The 23,442-nt window shown below is 36.4% G+C and overlaps 1 protein-coding gene across 3 annotated transcripts in view; it reads right to left on the bottom strand.

Moving 5' to 3' along the window:
• The window catches only part of LOC131663273 (vesicular acetylcholine transporter), an 897,411-nt gene that overhangs the window by 77,713 nt on the left and 796,256 nt on the right, over nucleotides 1-23,442 (bottom strand). For all 3 annotated transcript variants that reach the window (XM_058933589.1, XM_058933590.1, XM_058933592.1), the window contains one exon: nucleotides 5,338-5,538. In XM_058933589.1, coding sequence (XP_058789572.1) covers nucleotides 5,338-5,538 — 201 coding nt within the window. The remainder of the gene's footprint in view (nucleotides 1-5,337; nucleotides 5,539-23,442) is intronic.

Genomic DNA, 23,442 nt, shown 5'->3' with positions numbered 1-23,442 from the left:
TAACATTTGATCTAGAGACAATTGGCTTACGTGCATCAGATGATATAGTTCAGATATAAATTAACATTTGACAATTTTACTCTTATGATAAATAATTTTTACCCTTCAACCTTTTTTTATATTGCTGCTGTTTGTGCAGATAATACAACTGATGCATATATAATGCCTACAAAAGATTTTGCTCCAAAAGCAAAATATTGATACTACGGGCATGACAATACAAAATAATGAACTGTATGTTCGTGGAAAAAAGTCAACACATACTCTGCAAGAGAAGCTGTTATGAAATTTTTGTTCTTCCTTAAAAAACTAGAAAAGCCATGTACGAGGGTGGTCCGATAAGTACTTAGCCTACAAAAGAAAAACTAAAATTTCCTTCACCCAATATCAGTGGCTGTAAAATATAGCTGTGTATCGTCGATGATACAGATTGTACTAGATATTGAATCTGACTTTCACCTTCCACCGCAAATGTTTTGTCGGAGTGGATTTCCAATTAGAATCCACTTTGATCTGTATTACGAGGGTGGTCCGATAAGTACTTAGCCTACAAAAGAAATCGAAAATTTTGGAAAAGTGGCGTTTTATTTTTCAACATAGTCTGCTTTTAGTTCGATACACTTGGCCCAGCGATGCTCCAACTTCTTTAACCAGTCTGAAAAATACGTTTCCTCGAGATCTGAAAAGTAGGCTTCCGTGGCAGCGATTACCTCCTCATTCGACTCAAATTTCTGCCTGGCGAGTGACTTTTTCAAGTTTGGAAACAAAAAGAAGTCGCACGGGGCTAAATCTGGAGAATACGGTGGATGGGGTTGGGTTGGGTAGCAGTTCGTAGCCTAATTCGATCAATTTGGCCATGGCGACGGCAGAAGTGTGAGCCGGTGCGTTGTCATGGTGGAAGAGCACTTTTTTCTTCGCCAAATGGGGCCGTTTTTTCTGCAATTCGACGTCGAATCGGCCCAATAATTCGGCATAGTACAGCCCTGTGACCGTTTTGCCCCTCTCCAGGTAGTCGATGTAGATCACACCTTGTGAATCCCAGAAAACGGTGGCCATCACCTTTCCGGCCGATGGGGCAGTCTTCGCCTTCTTCGGAGCACTTTCGCCGGGTAAAGTCCACTGTTTCGACTGTTCCTTGGTCTCTGGTGTATACTAGTGGATCCATGTTTCGTTGACTGTCACGAAATGACGCAGAAACTCCTTCGAATTGCGCTTAAACAGCGACATTGCTCTGAAGTTGTCTCACGGTTGGGCTTGTTGTCCGGAGTGAGCAAACGCGGCACCCATCGCGCCGACAGGTTTCTCATGCCCAAAATTTCATGCAGGACATGACCCACTTGATCTTTTGAGATGCCTACGATCTTAGCTATCTCGCGCACCTTCAATCGTCGATCTGCCAATACGAGGTCGTGAATTTTTGTCACGTTATCCTCCATGGTAGCCGTTTTCGAAGCACCTGAACGTGGCTCTTCAAAAATCGACGTGCGATCACGTTGAAACTCGTTAAACCAATTTTTGACGGTCGCCATCGAAGGAGAAGAGTCACCGTATACAGCATCCAAGCGCTTTTTGATTTCGCTGCGTGATTTCCCTTCCAAAAATAAGAATCTAATCACCGACCGATACTACACTTTTTCCATTTTTCAAAAATCAACAGAGACACTTGCTTTCACACGCTCTCAAAAATAAACTACAACTCCGATCCGGCTAAAATCTTGAGAGTAACCATCGAGAAGGTTGTACTACGTGATAGAATATTTCTTTTGCGAGAGTGGCGTCATCGGGCGGTGAGGCTAAGTACTTATCGGACCACCCTCGTATTTTGTTAGCACCTAATTGCTTTAGGTACGATTTATAACAGAAATATTGACTTATTACCATTTCAACAAATAATAATGGAAAATATTCAAAAATTGATCTCTAATTTAGATTTGATACTGGCAGAATTATTAAAATAGCTACGTCATTAGGACTTTTGAATGAAACGAAGCTTTTTGTCAAATGGTTCACTGACAGCCTATATACGATTTAAAACACTGTTAACAGAAATGAGCACAAACAAACAATTTTATCGGCAAGAAGAAGTAGCAGCTGATTATTTAGATAAAACTGAAATATTAGATGCTCACAATGCGCTAAATGATGTTCTGATGCTACAACAATTATGAAATAAATTTTGCAAAGACATGACTTCTATTATTGCATAAACAAAAACTTTCAATTTTATGCTTACCAAAAAATAAAGAGAAGAAAATACGAGAATTCTTAAGAAGTCATTACAGGATTTAACGATTTCTAAAAGTATGAAATCCAACATTTCTAAAGCTGGAATAGATAGACTTATACTTTGGAAAGCTTATGAGACTGGAGGCATAGAAGCTTTGACTATTTTGCTAGCAGAAAATGTATATAGGAAGCCACGTGTAAAGAAAAATAAAAAATACATTATAAATTTATTTCTAGAACTAAGTGGAAATTAATTTATTGAACGTTAAATAACCATGAGTATTACTTCTCATATTATAATTTTCTGACTGAATATACTGAAACGAAAGTTATGAACTGTAATTAAGATTATATGTTTTATATCTTCGAAATAAATTGTTTCTAAATTTTGAAATAATTATTTATTTTAATGCTTCCTGATCCCTTATTAATAATACATACCATGTATATATATATATAAATAAAGGGTGTCACATTTAAAAGGAACCACCCCGAAATTGTCTACGGTTGGCGTTCTACAAAAAAATTGTTCAGACAAAAGTTGTTTGGAACAATGAGGTACACCTTTGCCAGAAATCGCATTTGACCTTGAGATTTATTTTCATGGTTATTTGAAGGTCAAAGTCATTTTTTTGAATAGGAACCTATAATCTTGATCCCGGATTCGGATAGAGCGAGAAATTCTACGTTTAAATAAGGTATTATTTGTAGGGTGCGATTAACCCCCTTCCACCGCGACCGGTCATGTAGCGGTCAAATTTATTATTCTGTTCATCCATGCACAGGGATGATTGGGCAAGTGTAAGATTAATTGTAATAACCGAATAACTTGCTCGTAATATCTTCCCCTCCCCCAACCCAATAACTATACGGTAATATCTTGCTGCAGTACGATGTCGGCCTTGAATCGAAATTACCCAGGGAGGCTTCGGTACCCAAACCACGTGAGAATCCGAATCATTGAACGAAGAGAGAGACGTCGACCACGAATATGGCCCGAGAGATAACAGAATGTCAACGAGTAGGAAGTTTACACGGCGTCTAAGCAAAAAAATGGAAAATAAGCTTTCGTTAATTAAATGAAATAAAATTGTGCGTAATCTTCAATAAATATTGAATGAATCCTGGAATAAAGCCTTGAAAAATGGATAAAAAATGGAAAATAAGCTTCCGTTATTATTAACAAATTTGCCTAACTTGGCTGGCTACCAAGTCGGCTACTCAAAACACCTCATCTTTTTATTTCGGATTTGGAAAGAAAGTTAAACTGGGTTATTTGAGTTTATGGGTTATTAAACCTAATTTTACCCTTGCCCGATCATCCCTGTGCATAGATGAAGAAAATAGTAAATTTGATCTCTACATGACTTTTCGTGGGGGTGGATTAACCGCACCCAACACATAATACTTCATCTGAACGTAGAATTTCTCGCTCTTTCCGAATCGGAGATCAAAATTATAGGTTTTTATTCAAAAAATGATTTTGACCTTCAAATTACCTTGAAAATAAATCTCAAGGTCAAATCCAATTTCTAGGAAAGGTGTCCTTCACTGTCCCAAACAACTTTTGTCTGAACAATTTTTTTGTAGAATGCCAACCGTAGAAAATTTCGGGGTGGTTTCTTTAAAATGGATCACCCTGTATATATATATATATATAATGTAGCAGGGTGGGTATATCTTCCAAACGGAGAAAAGCTAATCATGCAAAAGTTCCTTGATACAGAGCTAACCGATACTCTGTTAATTACGTATGAGAATACGTGTATACACCTTCATGACTGTCACTTAGCTCCAACTTCAAATAACTCCCTAGAGTGAACTCACCTTAAGTCACCTAACTGATGTCTCTTGGCGCTTATATTGTGTAAAAGGGCTGTTGTTTATTTTCCACAATCCTCTATACTGTTTAAATTCTGGGAATCGGATTTAACGTTGAATAAGGAGCTAAATATGGCAAGGCGGTGAATTATTCTAGATCCTTTTAATTGTATTAAAGTGCACAGTCTTTATATGGGCCGAAAGAATTTCGCTTACGTATTGGTTTACGATATAATCCGGGTGAGAGAGAGAAAGTATAAATCATACGCAGACTAACGTTAAGCACGACTATCGGAAGGGTTATTCGGCACATGCATAAAATTATTCACGCGGTACAAGCTAAGATGTATATCAAGGATACTAATAGGTACACCTACTCTGAGTTGTTATAGTGGGTTATAGTGATCAGCCGTAACCGAGCGAACTAACTTTCTGTCGCCGGATACTCCAGGTTAAGCTGATGCTGCAGTTGTCGCTAATGGTTGCGTCTCCTTCTGAATGCTTTTGCTGCCTCGACACTGGTGTTGACTTCATGTGCTTGTGCTTTTTTTTCTCAACTTACTTTTACTAATGGCAAAGTCTATTTTTCAGTACACGACCTCAGCAACTGACGGATCAGATCATACTGTTCATCTATCTAAAACCCTCGCGCGCACCCTCTCTCTCTCCTAATCGCTCACTTTCGCACCTCGATGTTGCCAGTAAAAATATATACATTGATACTATCAAATAATTTATAAATAATTTTAAGTTTTCAGGTAATATAACGGTTAACGGTTGGAAAGTAGTTAAGTATAGTCTATCAACGTGAAGATCTCGGGTTCAAGTCGCGATTATCTCGACATGTTCTTGTATTTTTTTCATTTTTCGTAAATAAGCTGCCTACGTCATTTATCCATTTAATATTTATTTATTCAATTTTTAAGAAGACGTCGACTATTGAGAACAAAATTTGTAAAAATGTCGTGCAAATTGTATATAAAATTTATATAAAACTTTTTTATACGCCCAATATTGTACACATTCATTTACAAATTTGGCACATTCTGTACCAAATTTATATTTTTTTTTTCAGCGGAGAAACAATAATATGAGTTGTCCAAACTAATATTGTTGATTTCCAAATTGGTATCAAGTAGCCAAAAGGTAATTTGTTTTTCATACACTTGACGTTCATTAATAATGATCTTTTTTCTCTGTAGAAAACATAATTCAAGTATTTCAAATTTCAATTGAATAAATATTTCAGATACTTATTTAATATTTTAATAACATATCTAATATTATTACTTGTGAGGTTGAAAGAGTGAAGTGTTGAGTGATTTTATAAGCTTCATCATTAAAAAGTTCTGGTATGGTTTCTCCAGATTCCATAGCTATGTAACGTAAGCCCATGAGGTGATTATCCATTCCAAAACCTGTAATATTATCTAGCATTTCTTTTGTCTGACGTTGAATTGCAAGATTAAATAATTCTATTGTTCGTTGATTCTGAAAATATAAAAAAATTATTATAAAAAACCACTTAATATGGACGAAGCATATAAATGAAAAACCGCTATATGTAAAAGAAGTATAGAAATAAAACGTCGTTATATGAAGTAAAAAGATCTTAAGCAATGAAATCATTAATTATATCAGGCTTCATAGCTATTTCATGCCTACTTGTATGCATTATTTATTAATAAATAAATAGTACATTTACACAACTGATTGCTCATTAACTACATGATTATGTATTCGTTAATATTTATGAAATATCAAAAATCGCGATCATGGCACGCATACGAGTAGGCATTAAATAGCTATAAAGCCTGGCCACACTCGATACTACATACAACAAATTAGCTAATCAGGACTCCCTTAAAGTGTTTCATCGTCTTTATAGTCTGTCTCCACCTGAGATTTACTGATATATCTAATAGTATAATTAAATGTTTAGATTATCATCTTTTATTCAAAAAAGTTTTAGTTCTATTGATATAATTTCGAGAAAGTTTTTTGAAAAACAAAATTTTTCATTATCGTTTCTCAGATAACTCTGCGTCACAGTTTTCATCTTGGGTTGAATGTTATACGCATTTTGAGTACAATACTACGTATAATACGGTGGAGTAACGCAGTGTAAATAACCTATATATTGATTACATACTTTGTTTGGTGTGTAAATATAGTCTGAATTACTAAAAATATCAATACGTATAATAAAATATCAATTATAGCTCAATGTTGGTAATGTAGATATCTGTTCAACTTACATATATGCGTCTTGAGAAGCAGACTTGGCTAGCTGTTTGTATTAAATATTTGTCATTTTATCATTTCATACATATCATTTAAAATTTTTTCAGAGACGGTAATTCAGACCAGATGTTAAATTCTAGACACTCGTATCTATGAATTCCATTTTGCATGATTCTGATATAGTTAATTGATAAATTAAATTAAATTATAAATAATTAAATAATTATAAATAAAGAAATAAATTAAATTCGCTTCGTGATTATAAAAAGAAATGTTAAATTACAAATTTTAATTGTAAGCAACTAGAAAATTGAATATCTTGAGAGACTACTAAACTAACATCTTATATCTTCATTTTTTCTACATCCTTCGCCGCAAAGTAATGTATTTGTTTACCCAAATTCAAACGTAAAGTTATGTATTCCTGGTCATGGGTAGATTGTGTTTCACAAATGGCGTAGAAGACTTTCTAACTTTAATAGGTTCTAACCTTGAATGTAATAATTGTGACCGAATCGCAGTTAAAATAGTCATTTTTTGTTTTGTCTCTGAAGGTAACCTTACTCATCACAGAAATAGCCTACTTTATTCCTACATAGTATAATGTACTATTCTTTTACTGCTTTTATACAATTTGCAGCTGAATCATATAAAATAAAAATGACACCGTAGAAACAGGACGAGCGCGCAAAAGTGCGTTATACATCCACTCTAGAGAAAAACATGCGGTCGTGGAATTCCCGACTAAAGCTAACTCTAGAAAATATTTTATAAAAATCATGTATACTTTAAAAAAGAGAAAATTTGATTTTTTTTATCATGAATAATATTTTGAGTAATTAACATAATTTAACTGTTATTATATGACGAGAAAACCGCTTAGTAGCGATTTCCTTGTCGTCCTTAGCCTCTTGCTGTCTGTGCAAGCTGTGGAATGCCGATTTGCAGCGGTTGAGCAACTCTCTATGAACACTGCTTCGCTGCGAGCGTTAGTCTGATCGGGTCACGCCACGAAAAATTTTCTGCTTTTTTATTATATTTATTATTATTCTTTAATTTTTTCCTCTTTAATAAATATTGTAATTTTTATTTTCATTTTTAAAAATTTTTGTTTGTAATTGTATTCATTGGGATCTATAATTGTGAGATTGAATTTTGAACTTCCTTCTACTTCCTATCCCAAGCTCTCTCATGTGTAAGCGTCGCAATCTGTACGCCCGACAGGTTGCTTAGTAGCCGAAGCCTTTTTGCCTTCTGAATCTGCACTTAAATAATTTGGTAAATAGAGTCGTGGTCAAACATTAATTGAAAAACAACTACTCTTCTATTATAAATTTTAATGTACTAAACCAAGAAGATCTAGTTTTGTTATAATACAGGTGAAAGTATTGTTTGCCAGTGGACGCTGCTTGCTTCGTTTATAACGGGGTTTTGACCCAGCGCGGGTCACTCGTTATATAAATTACGAGGGGATTAAAACAGCTCGGTGTGGGCCTCGTAATAGGCTGCGCAAAGCCTAACCCAGCGGCAACTGGGACGTCGTGGTGCAGCGTCTGTTACCTTGGCCCGCGGAGAGCGTCGTCTAGTCCTATGGGCGCTTCGGAGCGATCACGAAATTCAGATGCGAAAGCCGGACGGAACGGGATTGCTTACGATAGGTAAAAAGGTAGCGCAAAAGAAGAAAACAGATATACGAGTAACATCGAGTTTACTACGGAGAATAATACAAAATTAATACGCAGAGTAAGCGGGAGAGAGAGTGGCGAAAAGCTAGCGAGAGAGACACGTATTCGAGATGGTACTTACAATAATATCTCGGCGTTAGCCCTGCAGACGATATCCTCAGCCTCGCGCGTGGCTCGCGATGACGCGCAGTGTGCAGCTCGGATGCAGTCAAGAGGCGGGCGGCCTTAAAGGCTCGCACGCGTGGTCGCAGGAACTAGCCCACCAAAGGCACTAGGGGCAATCTCGGCACCGAAACCTTACACCAAGTGGACACTCGCGTATTCGCAGGCAACCGAAATGTCAGTCACAAAAGTTAGTTGCGAAAAGTTGGACAGCAAAAGATCGCAAGCACGTATATAGCCGCTCGTCACACGTCCACGTGCTTCGAAGTCGCCGGTACAAGAGAGTCCTTATCGCGCGGCTTTGTCCTGCCCCACTCTCTTACTCGCGCGCGTCGCGCCGGCCTCCCGAATTCTCTCTCCCTAGCCTCTATTAGCGCTCTCTCTGACTTACCTTTAGCTGCCATACAAGTGAGATAATTATAAGATAATTATATATATAGGAATAATTATAATTATGTACGGGGAGAGAGAGACATAACGAGGGTCTGGCCGCTCGTTATACGTTATAATATCCTCGTTTTGTGTCTTATAATTAGTGTTTATACTTTCAAAGTAGTCAGTAAAAGGAATCTTCATATCAATAGACTTACATTTAAAGGCAGTTTTAGCTGCAAGATTAGTTACTTCATTACCTTTTATGCCGCGATGTAATAAGATCTAGAAGAAATTTATGAGCTTAGAAGATTGAGTTTTGGACAGGTAAGCGAATTTTGATTTTATTTTAAGGATGAAAAGATTGATATTTTAACTAAAGTTAAATGATGAAAGGGAAATAAAGCCACAAAGTGAGTTAGTCAAAACAAGTATTGAGTTTCAATCAGTATTTGAGGCTATGTTGAGACCTTGGTTTAGCACTATTCACTCGGCAGTGAACACGGATGTTAGGGGGCGAACCAACTTGATTAGATGTTTAACTGCCATTAGTGAATAATGTGTAACGGAAAACCGCGATCTGGCCGTCATTCTGCTGTCGGGCTTTCGCCGAGATTCGTTCACCGTGCCGAGTTGCGAGCGTGTGTGTGCAGAACATGTATTCATGTTTGTCTTTGTTGAGGCGTAGCACGATGACGAGAGGCAGAGAAAGGTACAGACAGCAAAAGAAGAAAGAAAACAGAGACAGAAAGAAAGATAAAAAAATGAAAAGAGAGATCGCACGGTCATGCCGATTTTTCCACAGTTTTTGCTGAGATTCAGTGTCACATGTGCTGTTTTTGTATGGTTGTTTGGAAAATAGTTTCCCCGCGCCCTTGCCGACAAGGATATTGGGAGATATGCTCGATGAGCCAAGTTTTGGGATATTGGCTGGGTTGCGACCCAGTCAAAATTTGGATTGAGTTGATCGGCACCGGTGCATACACACTACCGTCCATAAAGATTTGCCATCCCCTTGCTGAAATCATCAAAACTTTAGAGTTTTATGGCTTAGTTTCTATAAGAGCTAGAAAATCCTGCGGGGTCTCATTTGAAAGGTCTTGCCAAGACCTTTCAAATGTTGTAAAACATAATTGATTTTATTTGTTTTTTGTACAACTTGTGACGTCATAAACAAATTGTTTTTTTTTAATTTTTTCACATTAACTTCGACCCCGATTTATTTATATAACGGATTCTACGATGGAAAAACTGTATAAGCCATTCGATAGAGCTTCCAAAAAGCTACAAAATCCATATCCGGAAAATTTTTTACCTTTATTTTTTATGAGCTATATGGTGTTTTATATAAAAACAAGGATTTTCAAAAAATGGGCTGTATTTTTTTTATTTTCAACTCTAAAGAAAAAACTTTCAGAAAAAAAATGTAGTATTTTGCAAGAGCTATCAAATGCGCCACTCAGAATTTAAAACAAAAAAAATTTTTTTTTTCACGTTTTTTAGAATTGAAATTTTTCTAGAAAAAACACTGAAATTACATATATTTAATAAAATTAGTAAGTAACTAGTATTTATAACTGAATGGGCTTACAAACAATGATAACAAGATACATTTATTGTATTCGACGTTTGTAACAGAGGAATTTGCATTGTTTTCATTTTTAATGACTTTCTACAGTATTGTGCTCACCGATAATCACTGTGATAATCACTGAGTGTTTACGTGGTTTGATTTACTTGACTTTCATGAATGTATACATATAGCAGAGAATACGTATGGAAATTCAGTCTCTTATCAGCTTTAATGAGTGAAATATCAATGTGTCCAATCTAGTCAGTAAATTATTCATGTATTTTTTGTTCATTAAAAATGACGAAAAAAGAAACTTAAGCATTGAAGAGCGATCTGAGATAGTAGCCTTGCATAAAGTGAATAAAAGTAATAATGAAATTTCCAAAATTTTGAATATTCCAAGAAGAACAGTTGATTATAACATTAAAAAATTCATAACTCAAGGAAATATCAAAAACAAAAAAATTTCAGGAAGGCCTAGGAAAACTACAAGCGCTACTGATAAACACATTTGTAGTACAAGTACACAATCCAACACTCACGGCACCCGAACTTGCTGTTGAAACTCAAAAAGCGTATGATGTTAAACTTAGTTTTACTACGATAAAGAGACGACTTCATGAAGATGGACTATACGGTCGAATAGCAATTAAAAAGCCTTTACGAAAACCGATTAATAAAAAGAAATGATTGGCTTCGACCAGAAAACATAAAATTTGGACCATTGATGATTGGAAAAAAGTTTTGTGGTCTGATGAGAGCAAATTCGAGGTTTTTGGTAGTAAACGCAGATGTTTTGTGCGAAGAAAAAATAAGCAAAAACATTTAGAGAAAAATATGTGTGCTTCGGTTAAACATGGTGGCGGCTCAGTAATGGTATGGGGTTGTTTTGGTGATTCTAAAGTTGGTGACCTTCTTAAAATTGATGGCAAGTTGAAAAAAGAAGGTTACAAAAAAATTCTTGAAAAAAATGTTGTATCTTCCGGAACGAGAATAATTGGTCGCAAATTTACGTTCCAACAAGATAACGACCCAAAGCATACTTCAAAGTTATGTAAAAGTTATCTTGCTTAATTGGAGATGAAAAAAAAAATTAGTTGTGATGGAATGGCCACCGTACTCTCCTGATCTTAACCCTATCGAACTATTGTGGGATGATCTAGATAGAGCTGTAAGGAAGGTAGCAGCTACTTCCCAGAAGGATCTTTGGAATATCTTAGAAAATGAGTGGAAAAAAATAAGTGCAGAAACTTTAGAGAAACTTGTAGCACGAATGCCTCGAATTTGTAAAGTAGTTATAGTAAACAAAGGTGGACATTTCGATGAAAAAACGTTTAAATAATTAGTAAAAACGGTCCCATTTATGAGCTCTTTACTAAATCACTGAATTACTGCAACTAGTCTAACGTATCTATCTGTTTATTCAAATAAATACATTAAGCGGCGCTACCTCACTGTTTACGCGATTGTATACAAATAAGAGTCGAATCAAAATAAACAGCGTGACGTCACAAAGTAATAGATATACAGTGCCGGTCAGCCACTTTTACCCCCCCCCCGCCCCTCAGGCAAAATCAGTCTAACTTCAAAGTTTTATATCTCTGGTAGAAATTAACGTACAGAGACGCGCGTGGGTGCGTTTGAAAGGTCTTTCGGAGAGCTTTCAAATGATATGACTCACGGTTGCCATCGATTGTTTTTTTAAATTTTGCAACAATTATGCAAAATTGAAAATTCTGAAATTTTTTTATTATTTTTGACAATTAGCCAATTTTGGAAAAAAAATCGTACGAAAATTTGAAGTACACCATTTTTTAGCTATTACCAAGCCCTATCTGAATCACTCATCAAAAATTTATTTTCGTCAAATATGACGCGCGCACGGGCATTTTTTCCTGGAAGTGACAGTTTTTTTCAACATTTTTTATCTCCGTCAAATTGTAACAATCGAAAAAAATTTTATTGGAGAAAAAATGTTTGTTTTTTCACGTAGAATACTGCAATAATTTTTTTGTCGGTTTTTCGAAAAATTTTTTTTTTCGGTTTTTTTCAATTTTTTTTTCTCACAGTCGGTACGCTAAAAAGATGAGAAACCACAAAAAAAAATTTTTTTCCACCCATTCAACAATACTACATAACAAGTATCGTAAATTACATAAAAAAAAATAATCTTTTTTTTTCGACCTTGAAAAATAATTTAAACCGAAAAAAAAAATTTTTCGAAAAACCGAAAAAAAAATTATTGCAGTATTCTACGTGAAAAAACAAACATTTTTTCTCCTATAAATTTTGTTCGATTGTTACAATTTGACGGAGATAAAAAATGTTGAAAAAAACTGTCACTCCCAGGAAAAAATGCCCGTGCGCGCGTCATATTTGACGAAAATAAATTTTTGATGAGTAATTCAGATAGGGCTTGGTAATAGATAAAAAATGGTGTACTTCAAATTTTCGTACGATTTATTTCCAAATTTGGCTAATTGTCAAAAATAATAAAAAAATTTCAGAATTTTCAATTTTGCATAATTGTTGCAAAATTTAAAAAAACAATCGATGGCAACCGTGAGTCATATCATTTGAAAGCTCTCCGAAAGACCTTTCAAACGCACCCACGCGCGTCTCTGTACGTTAATTTCTACCAGAGATATAAAACTTTGAAGTTAGACTGATTTTGCCCGGGGGGGGGGGGTAAAAGTGGCTGACCGGCACTGTAGATATAATGATTTTGGATATTAAGAAAAATATGTTAATTAGAGATAAATTTAATATAACAAAGTATTGATTATATAGATTTTAGCATATAGATTCATAATATAATAACAAAAATTACATTCAATTATGAAATAATAATGAATATCAATATGCAAAGTTGATTTATGTATTACGTTAACATATGAAATATTAGAAAAATGTAAATAATTCATATGCAGAGTGAATAAGCATAGAACATGAGTAAGAATTGGTTTCATTAATAACAGCTGAATAATAACTGTTATTAGTAAATAAACAATTAATAATTTATTTAAACAATAAGCTATATATAGAACGAAAATATTAAGTTTATACTTGATAATGATAACTTTATGATTTAGAAATCTTAGATAATTAATCTAATAATTGCATAATAAGATTAGAAAAAACCGTTACAAATATGAAAAATTAGTCATAATTCAAATGTTATTAATTAATTTAAATATTTATTTTTAGAGAATACTTCCAAAATTAATCAACTATAAAGTTATATGAAAATTTAATAATTTTCTGTTGTAAATATTGTAATATCACGTTAATTAACTTTATTAGTTAATAACTTTTGACGACACTATTGGCGATAATTGTATATTGTATAAAATCAACAAATAACAAATTCTGTAAAGTTTACATGTGTTAAAAGCTTAATATTAATGGTTATTTACTTGTAAATTAAGAAAACTCATTTCTCAAAATTCGCGAATGTCTCTCGAATTTTCGATGAAATCTCTCCTGCAAAAATAAGCGGGAAAATCTATGTATAAATAGACCCACCTTTGCACAGGCTAAACATTCACTGCTAGCCTTGCAAGGTGAGCGCATGAGTCTGAATAAACTTGGATTATACCTAAGTTCTTTCTCTCATTGTGATTAACTGAGCAAGACTGTCCCTTCCTTATAATTTGAGCTCGACTTATAGAACATCTCGCGCTATAAGAAACTTGGGCCGAATTATATCCTATCAAAGAAAGACTTTAGCTCTGCTTATGGGGCATTGTCTGACGTTCCTCGAAATATTGTACTTATTTATATATATTTGATTTACTTATTGATTACATTTGATTTATTTATCTATTTTATTGACAAGTAGAGTAAAATTACTGGAAACAAATTCTTACTCATTAGCTAGATACGAGAGTTCGAATTATTTTATTTATAAGTGATATGAACATCACATTAGTATTGTTTCGTTTTTGTTTACAACTGAAATTTATATTCAGATTGTGATAATATATTAATTACAAGCGTTATTAGTATTATAAAAAATGAAATTATTATTGCTATGTTATTATTGAAACGTTGTAATAAATAAATTTTGTAGAAAAATTGTAACCTGTTACGTGACGTCTTATTATGTTACAAATATATACTATCGAATAAGACCTTGCTCTTGGGATTTCCGTTCGGACATAGCATAGCTAGCAGTATTCGTGTGCGCGACTCGGTGGGAATGAGCGGTAGAGGCTGATTCACGCTGAGCCAGCATGCTGGGACTGCATGCTGCAGTCAGCGTGTTTAGCTAGGTAAGACGACCCGCCACGAGAAGCGTAAACATCCGAAGCATATACGCGAGAGAGAGACGGTATGCTAGGGATAAAGGCTATATAATAAACCAGCGAAAGCAGAGGAAGGAGAATTAGTCAGTTAGAAGCGAGCGCTCAATTAAGAAGGCCGCATATTCTTTTCCTACTGAAACTAAAACTATAATAAAAGTCTGAGTTGTTTTAATTGTTTTGAGTTATAATCAAAAATTAGAAGTATCGAGTGCGATTGCTTCAATAATTTTGCATAAACAGAAAGTCACAGGAATTATCATTTTTATTTTGCTTGTTACTACGTTATTGGATAAAGAAAATTTTAGACAAATAAAATCATAGCAACTATCATTGTCTTGCGCGTTACTACAGCATTGTAAAAACATATTGGACCGAGTGAATCTGATTAGATTGAAAGGAAAGGTGATTGGCCATATCACGAACCGAATAATAATTTGGACCAAATTATATTTACTATAATAATACGAAGTGAGTAATACTATTATATTTTTATGTAACCAAAAAAAATACTAGATATCGCAACGCGAAAATTACGCGTCTGAGGATATATATATCTCTATTCCGCTTAATTTATTTATGTTATAAAAGAGACTAGAATAAATATTATAATTGTAAACATCCATAAGTGTATCCATATGCTTCCCCACTATATTAAAGAGAGTCGCTATTACAATTTTGCTTTTAATAAATAACCGAAGAACGTTATAAACGTTCAATTATTTATTTTACAAAAACGATATCGAGTGCCAAATTATAATTAACACGGATTTCATTATCGACGCGGGAACGGGCCGGGGTATCCGAAAGCCTGACTACCGCCCGAGTCTAAGGCCGCTCGGCTGTTAAAAGAGCCTCCGTACGGGACAAACTCGACTCGCGCGAGTTGTCACCTATCAATTGGTAGCAGAGCGTGGTTTTCAGACTTGGTCTTTTCGCTTTTCCCTCGCGTTGATAACATTTTCGATAGTTTATCGAATAACCATATAAATTTATTTATATATTGGGTAGCACGAGTATTAATGTAATAAGTATTAATACGCTATACTATTAGAATATATGTATTATTGATTAGTGTGTAATATATAGTATTACGTAGTGTTAATATATTGACGCGTATTAATTAATATTAATACATATTAATTAATCCGCCGTCTTTTTCATCATTATTAATATAAATTTTTTTTTCCCTCTCTCTCTCATATCTTGAAACGCGATACGGGTAATAGGACGCTCGTTTTTGAGCGAGTTAAAGCCACGCCGGGGACGCGGAAAAATTATTTTTTTTCTCTCACACGATCGGGCGCTCAGGAATTCATCGGAGTTTCGTTTTCGGTCGCGTAAGCGTAATCAGAGTGTTCGCGTCTGAAACCGGGTGTGTCTCTTTTCTCCGTTCCCACATTTCATGATTAGTTGACGGAATAGCATTGGCAACGTGATCCTTCGCTGACAAATGTTTGAAAGTCAAAACGCGGCTTAGAAAAATTCCCTTGATTTACGAACGATCGTTTAAAATTTTGACGTGCGCGTCTGCGAAATATTTTATTTCTTTTTATCCTGTTGTAGTAGGGGACTGACACTTGGCATAGTCCCGTGCCATTCGGTTATTAAAATTTCCCTTAATTATTTTTATATTTACTTTTGCTACTAAAAGTATTTATTAATATAAGAATAATATATTTATTAGGAATAATATTTTATTAATATAATTTATTTATTGATTAATGGAACAATATAAATTAATTATTAAAATAGAAACTTATAAATATATATATAATAAATTGTTGCTGATTGATGATAGTAATTGTTATTTTGTTGGTAATTATTATTCGAATAAATCATTAATTGTTAATTATAATTAATCAATAATTATAATTGGTATTTTGTTAATACAATGATTATTTGAGTAAATTATAATCATTGTATTATCGGCTTTATCCATTTATTATTAAAAAAAAAAATAATAAAATTTAAAAAACAAAATTAAAAAAAAATAAAAAAAAATAAAATAAAAGAAGAAAAAATATAGGACCTAGGATCATAACGAAATGGAGTCGGCGACCCTCCAGTTATTATATCAGCAAGTTTTACCCTACAAAATATAATACAAGGGATTACGGAGTTCGATGGAAAAAATGTGCCGCTCAAGGACTTTATCCAGGATATCCGCAATGGAAGAGCGTTGGTTACAGATCCATAGGAACAGAATTTTGTCCGCTTGTTAATTGCTAAGTTACGAGGACCTGCGCGTGACTGCATTTATGGAAAATCCATTAAGGCAGTTGGTAACTTAATCAGGATCCTAAAGGAACGATTCGCACCTTGCAAAGACTTCGCTTACTACGACTCCAAAATCCATATCCTGCGTATGAAACAAGGGGACACTGTTGGGGACTTTCATGACAGGATAAACATCCTTTTGAACTGTGCACAGAATGCTTTGAAAGAAGAGCTCGGAGGAGACTACACCAAGACAATGATGACCCCGATGCGCAATTCGACTGTCAAGATCTTCATAGATGGATTGCCAAAAGAGATAGGAGACTTAGTAGATATTAAACAGCCCAGAACCCTGGAAGATGCTTATAAGAAAGCATTACGTATAGAAACCAGAAATAAATCAAGGGCGAGGCATGGGGAGTGGAACCCTAATAAGTGGACGAATTTATTGCGCAGCCTCAATGTTAACTTCGTTCAAGATCAACAAAACGACCAAGAGGAACAACTAGAGGATGAGTGGGATGAATTACCCGCAGAAATCCAACAATTATTTGTACAAAGGAATCAAGGACAGCAACCATATACGAATAATCAATGACAGCAACAGACTCGATCCCAAGGGCAGAAACCGAACCAAAATAGGAATTGGAAGCCTCGCTACAAAAATTATCAGGACAGTGGACCACACGCAGGACGGCTATATAACCCGGATATAGACTCTTATCACCATCCGTCTGGAAAGCGCTATGGAACGATAGCTTACGACCAGCAGCAAAGAGGCGAGCTTAGACCTAACCCAAAGTACCAGCAACACAACTATGCAAGTAATTTAAACTCAGATGGGGCTCGCCCAGCGGTGAATGGAACGGGCCCTTGTCAGGCGTGCCGCCAGAATCAAGAGAAAGCTCAACCGAATGCGAAGACGATGTTGACCGAAATTCAGGAAGTATCGACGTTTGAAAAACCGGGAGTACCCCCAGCAAAAGTAATGACAATACTAAAGAATCCACGATCGTTAACGAACCAGTCATCGCAATTGCCTCAAATTGGGGACTTGGCACAGGAAATAATCAGATCTATGCGCCAACAAGAGTAAGGTTTCGTATACCGGAGACCTGTAAAAAGTGGACCGTGTTCATGGTTGACAATGGATTGGCCGTAAACTTAATTAAGTTTAGTGCATTAAATTGGACTACGAGGTTTGATCCGAGGGAGGTCACTACCTTGAGCGGTATTACGGCACACACCGTTCCGACCATAGGTACGGCGATATTAACGATTAATGGAAAATCCGCAAAATTCCACATAGTATGGAATAATTTTCCTATTGAAGAGGACGGGATGTTAGGCAGAGATTACTTGATCGATACCGATGCAGTGATTTCGTATTATCATAACAGCCTAATGGTAAATAGCGACGTAATGAACCCGATATCGTTTTTACCGAATGACGTTCCCATTGACCGATTACAAGATGATCTGATACAAGCTATGAGTATTAAAGCTCGTGAAGATGAGGTATCGGATATTGAAACTGCAGCGGACCTAGATCGAGGAATAGAACAACTGGGTTGTAAAGAGAACGCGAATAATAAGATTACAAATGGCAATGAGGGACTGCCCGTTGACACGGTACGATATACATTAGCACCAAGGACTCGCCAAGTTATACAGATTAATTTGCTAAAGAATGGGCTCACGGAAGGGTATTTGAATTTGAATTTTTCTTGAATAAATGTGGCGGATGATAAAGTGTTTCTTGGGGAAGGCATAGTCATTAACGATCATGAGACCTGTAAGATTATGGCCATCAATACCCATGAGAGAGAAGTAACCATAGAAGTGGACCCAAAGGAAATTATTCCATTTGAATATTACAAGTCGGAATTCTCTAGTGACACAAATTGAGATCAAGAAGGTAGCCTTCAGGGATCGCGGACTATGGACCAACCCGAGAAACGGCGTAATCAATTATTGCAATTGATCAGAACAGGACACCCACAAAACGGCTATTGAAGAAGTATCCGAATGTGTTTTTACTCCCTGGAGAACCTTTACCATGTACTAACTTGATAGAACATGAAATACACTTAGAAAACAGAGTACCAGTTAATACCAAACAGTATAGGCATCCTCCTGTGCACCGAGAATTTATATCAGAACAAATAAAAAAACGGTTAAGGGAAGGAATAATCGAAGAATCTAACTTACCTTATAACTCGCCGCTCTGGATTGTTCCTAAAAGCCCGTCAAGTGATGGCACACCAAGGTGGAGGATGGTTATCGACTTTAGGGAATTAAATAAAAAGACTATTGGTGATGCCTACCTTTTACCCAATATTGCTGATATTCTAGATCAGTTGGGAGGTTCGATGTATTTCTCGACGTTTGACTTAATCAGTGGATTTCAACAAATTCTCTTAAGAGTTGAGGACAGGGAGAAGACGGCATTTTCTACTTTTGATGGACATTTTCATTATATCAGAATGCCGGAAGGACTAATGAACGCGCCAGCGACGTTTCAACGAATGATGAATGCGTTGCTGCGAGGACTGCTGAATGTAGAAATGTTAGTGTATTTGGATGACCTGATAGTTTACGCTAAGAATTTACACGAACATGAAGTTGAGGTAGGGAAGTTGTTTGAGAGACTTACCGACGCAGGATTAGTCTTACAACCGGACAAGGTAAATTTCCTACGTCAAGAAGTAAAATTCTTGGGACACCTTGTCAGTGCGGAAGGAGTTCAGCCGGACCCTAAATTGATTGAAGCCGTAAAGAAATTTCCGACGCCCAATGGAGTGAAAAGTGTCAGATCTTTTCTTGGACTCTCCGGATATTACCGTCGATTTATCCAGGACTATTCGAAGATAGCCAAGCCTCTCAGCGACTTAACGAAAAAAAATCAAGCATATGACTGTGGACCGCCACAGGAAGAGGCTTTTGAAAGGCTGAAGCGGATGCTTTGTGAGGCCCCTATCTTAGCTTTTCCTGATTTTGAGAAGACCTTTACCTTAACCACAGATGCTTCGGATTACGCAATAGGAGCAGTTTTATCACAAGAAGTGGATGGTCATGAAAGGCCTGTAGCATATCTTTCTAGGTTGTTAAATAAAGCAGAAAGAAACTATACTACCACGGAAAAGGAGTGTGTTGCGGTTTTATACGTGATGAATCAGTTTAGACCTTATCTCTTATGCAAGAAATTTACCCTGATTGCTGATCACGAACCTCTAAACTTTATGCATAACCGCAAGGACCCAGGACAAAGGCTTATGAGATGGATGTTTAAATTCACAGATTACCAATATACATTCAAGTATAAACCTGGAAAATTAAACTGCAATGCGGACGCGCTTTCAAGGAATCCGATTAACTTACAGGAGTATCTGGACGAGAAGGCTCGGAAAGAGAAAGAGCTGAATGAAAATATTTCGAAGATTCAGGTAATGATGTTAAAACGTAAGACCGGAGGAAAAGAAATTGACGAACAAGAGACAGGAGAGCCACGGGAATCGATTGGTAAACGTAAGAGGGCTCATACGATTTCGAATGAGCCGAGGACAAGATGAAGACCTGTTGGGGCCAAAACGAATAAGGAAAAACCAAATTTAGATCATAGCACCATTGCTGAAAGAACCCGAAGCAAGAAGCCTGTGAAAACCACAGGAAAAACTCTCCGATTACCGAATGAGCCCAGACCCGGCACTTCTAAACTCAAATTGGGAGTTGAAAAAGAGACTAAATTAGACAAGGATAAACCCTTACCCAAGAGGCTAAAGGCGTTACGAAAAACTACATCGGATGCGGCGATAGACGATCCCGGATTGAAAACCGGTGAATTGGACGAGGAAACCTCGCCTACAGTTACAGAGCGGGAAGGAGTAACGCCGACTGATGAATCTGCCATCGAAGTTGCCGTGAAGGAGATCGATAGCAACGAGTTCGTTAAAGATTCGTCTTTTCGACAATATCTGCCGAGTGGATGACACAAACGGGTACAGGATATTTTAGATCGACTGGAGAAGGAAAACATTAGTGCCAGTGTTTCAGACTCCGACAGTGAAATCGGAATGAAACGAACAAGCTCCTCTCAGGGACCCTTGATATCCTCAACTAGGATGGAGGATAAAGATCCGAAAAATGTCCAAGACAGTACGGATGACAGACCCCCGATAGAAGATCCTCGACATAGTGGGCTGAGAAAAGAAACCGAAACGGAGGGGGACGACTCAAGTGATGAAAGTCAGAGTGATAAATCAGAATTCACTGAACGAATAGAGCTAGAAGTTAGTGGACCTTAAACCAGCGGGAACTCTGGAGAAGACGATGAATTATCAGAAAACGAAAGTTCTACTAAAAGATGTGAAGAACGGGCCCCGGCACAGAGGACTAGTTTGTCGGTAAACGAAGTGTGGGAATCGGCAGAAAAATTCGAAGCCAGTTTACAAAGACATAAAAGCTTAGGTAATGAATCGTATTATTGGGATGATATGGGCTTTGCGCGAGAATAGAAATGCCCTCTCATTTCTCAGATGGAGACGAGCCCGCCCAAGAACTACAAGAGACACTATGGAGGCTTGACCCATATGATGAAGTAAACGATTCTGATGAGGTAATGGCGAATAGGATAACGAAGCTAGTGGAAGATTCGCAAAAATTAATGGAAACTCACCTAGAACATGACAGTGGCTCGGACATAGATCGCCCGGATGAAGGTGAAAATCAACGTCTCTCGGATAGGACTAAGGAAGTAAGTCCCGAGAGAACTAAGGAAGATGAAGAAACCTTAAGGCAACCACGATATCGAGAAATATCAGGAACCCCGACTATTAAGACAGGAATACCGGGAGCCAGAAGTACTCCTATGGTTAAAGGACCTCGACTCATGGTAAGATTCGAAGGGCTTGAGGGTATACCCGAAGAGTCAGACCCTAGAAACGAGAGCCCTGTAGAGTTACACTTCTCGAAAACACCAATAGATGATGAATTATTCTTCTCGTTACCACCGACAGGACCAATTAACCGATATCGAAGACCGGAAGATTATAAGAACCCGAGTTCGAGCAGTGAAACCGGGAGCGGAAATTCTTCAATAGGACCTGCGAAATATATCTTACAAAATAATGTAAGCACGAGCCAACAATGTATAACCTATCGACGAGATAACATTGTACATTTTATGTCACGAGACTGTAATAACCAAACTACTATCTCGAAATTATTAAGTGAAATTGGAGCCATAGACCTACGTAATATGAAATCTTTGAAACCTAAGGTCGGACAAATATTAATAACCAAATATAAAAACCATAATATTTTGTCTGTAGTTATAAAAGACAGATATAATGATTCCATTACTATAGAAGCTATGAAAGTTGGACTTACAAATTTGAAGAAGGTACTGATTAAAAGAAATATAGTAAGTTTCCGGATAGCTAGACGAGGGGACTATACTGATGACCTTGGACCTGGATTACTAACGGAAATATTAATAAGAATTTTTGAAAAGAGTCCTATAAAAGTAATTGTTTGCTATGGAAACATGGTTCTCCCACCGGCAAACCAGCGGATGGAAATAATTAAAACATTACATGACAGCCTAGTGGGTGGCCATAAGGGCATTAACCAGACATACCAAAAATTCGAGCCAGATATTATTGTCCAGGACTGCGAAAGGAAATATTAAATTATGTACGAAAATGCCCAAGTTGTCTTGAGAAGAAAATTGATCGCCACAAGACTAAGGAGCCGATGCTGATTACGGACACACCAATCGAGGCATTCAACAAAGTATCAATAGACACCGTAGGAAAATTACGAACCACTCCTGGTGGAAACTCTCACCTGCTGACCATGCAATGCAATCTAACCAAATACTTAATTGTAGTGCCGATAAAGGACCTTAGAGCAACCACTATCGCTGATGCGTTAGCCAGACACTTAATAAGTCAATTCGGTGCCCCTAGAGCAATATTGTCAGATCGCGGGACAAGCTTTCTTTCAGAAATAGTAGAATCATTATTACACTTATTCAAAATCCATCATTTAACAACTTCCGGATATAGACCTCAGACCAATGGGTCTCTTGAAAGAAGCCATGCACCATTAATCGATTTCTTACGAATATACTCGGAGCGTTTTGACGATTGGGATCGATTAAGCCCCTTCGCGGTTTTTACGTATAATACGAGTATACATAATGGAACTGGTTACACCCCCTTCGAACTAGTTCACGGACGAATCGCTCGTTTCCCCATGAAGATACCTAGGGAGGAAAAATTAGGGACCTATAACCAATACCTACGCGATCTAATCTTACGCTTGACAGAACTAAAGATAGCGGCGGGTGATAATCAAATTCGCGAAAAGGAAAAATCTAAAGACCAGTATGATAAACACGCTAGACCCTTTAAAGGGAAAGTCGGTGATTTCGCCTGGATACTAAACGAACCTCGGGTAGGAAAAGCCGATAGTTATTCTAAAAGACCTCTAAAAATCGTTGAAATCTTGAATCATAAGAACGTTTTATTAGAATTACCCAATGGAAAAACAATACGGAAGCATATGGATAAACTTAAACTTCAGGGGTAGTTATATAAGTACAATTACTCACTTATCTTATCTGTTCTATATTCTTCGTCTATACTATTTACTTTGTTCCATTCTTTCAGCTACTATTTCTTTTAATATACTTCCTTTCATTTAGTATGTATCTAATCTTACTTTCCTTTCTCTCCGTATTTGCCCCGTCTATTATGGACCCCCAAGCTTATTCTATAGAAAAGTTAGACAACAACCCAGGAATTTACTACGAAAGAATAGATCCAATAAG

Source organism: Phymastichus coffea, unplaced genomic scaffold (assembly GCF_024137745.1).
Source record: "Phymastichus coffea isolate CEN01 unplaced genomic scaffold, Cenicafe_Pcof_1.1 PCOF00032, whole genome shotgun sequence".
In the NCBI taxonomy this organism is placed as follows: domain Eukaryota; kingdom Metazoa; phylum Arthropoda; class Insecta; order Hymenoptera; family Eulophidae; genus Phymastichus; species Phymastichus coffea.
The sequence above is the reverse complement of the archived record's forward strand: the minus strand, read 5'-3'. Positions and strand labels throughout refer to the sequence as shown.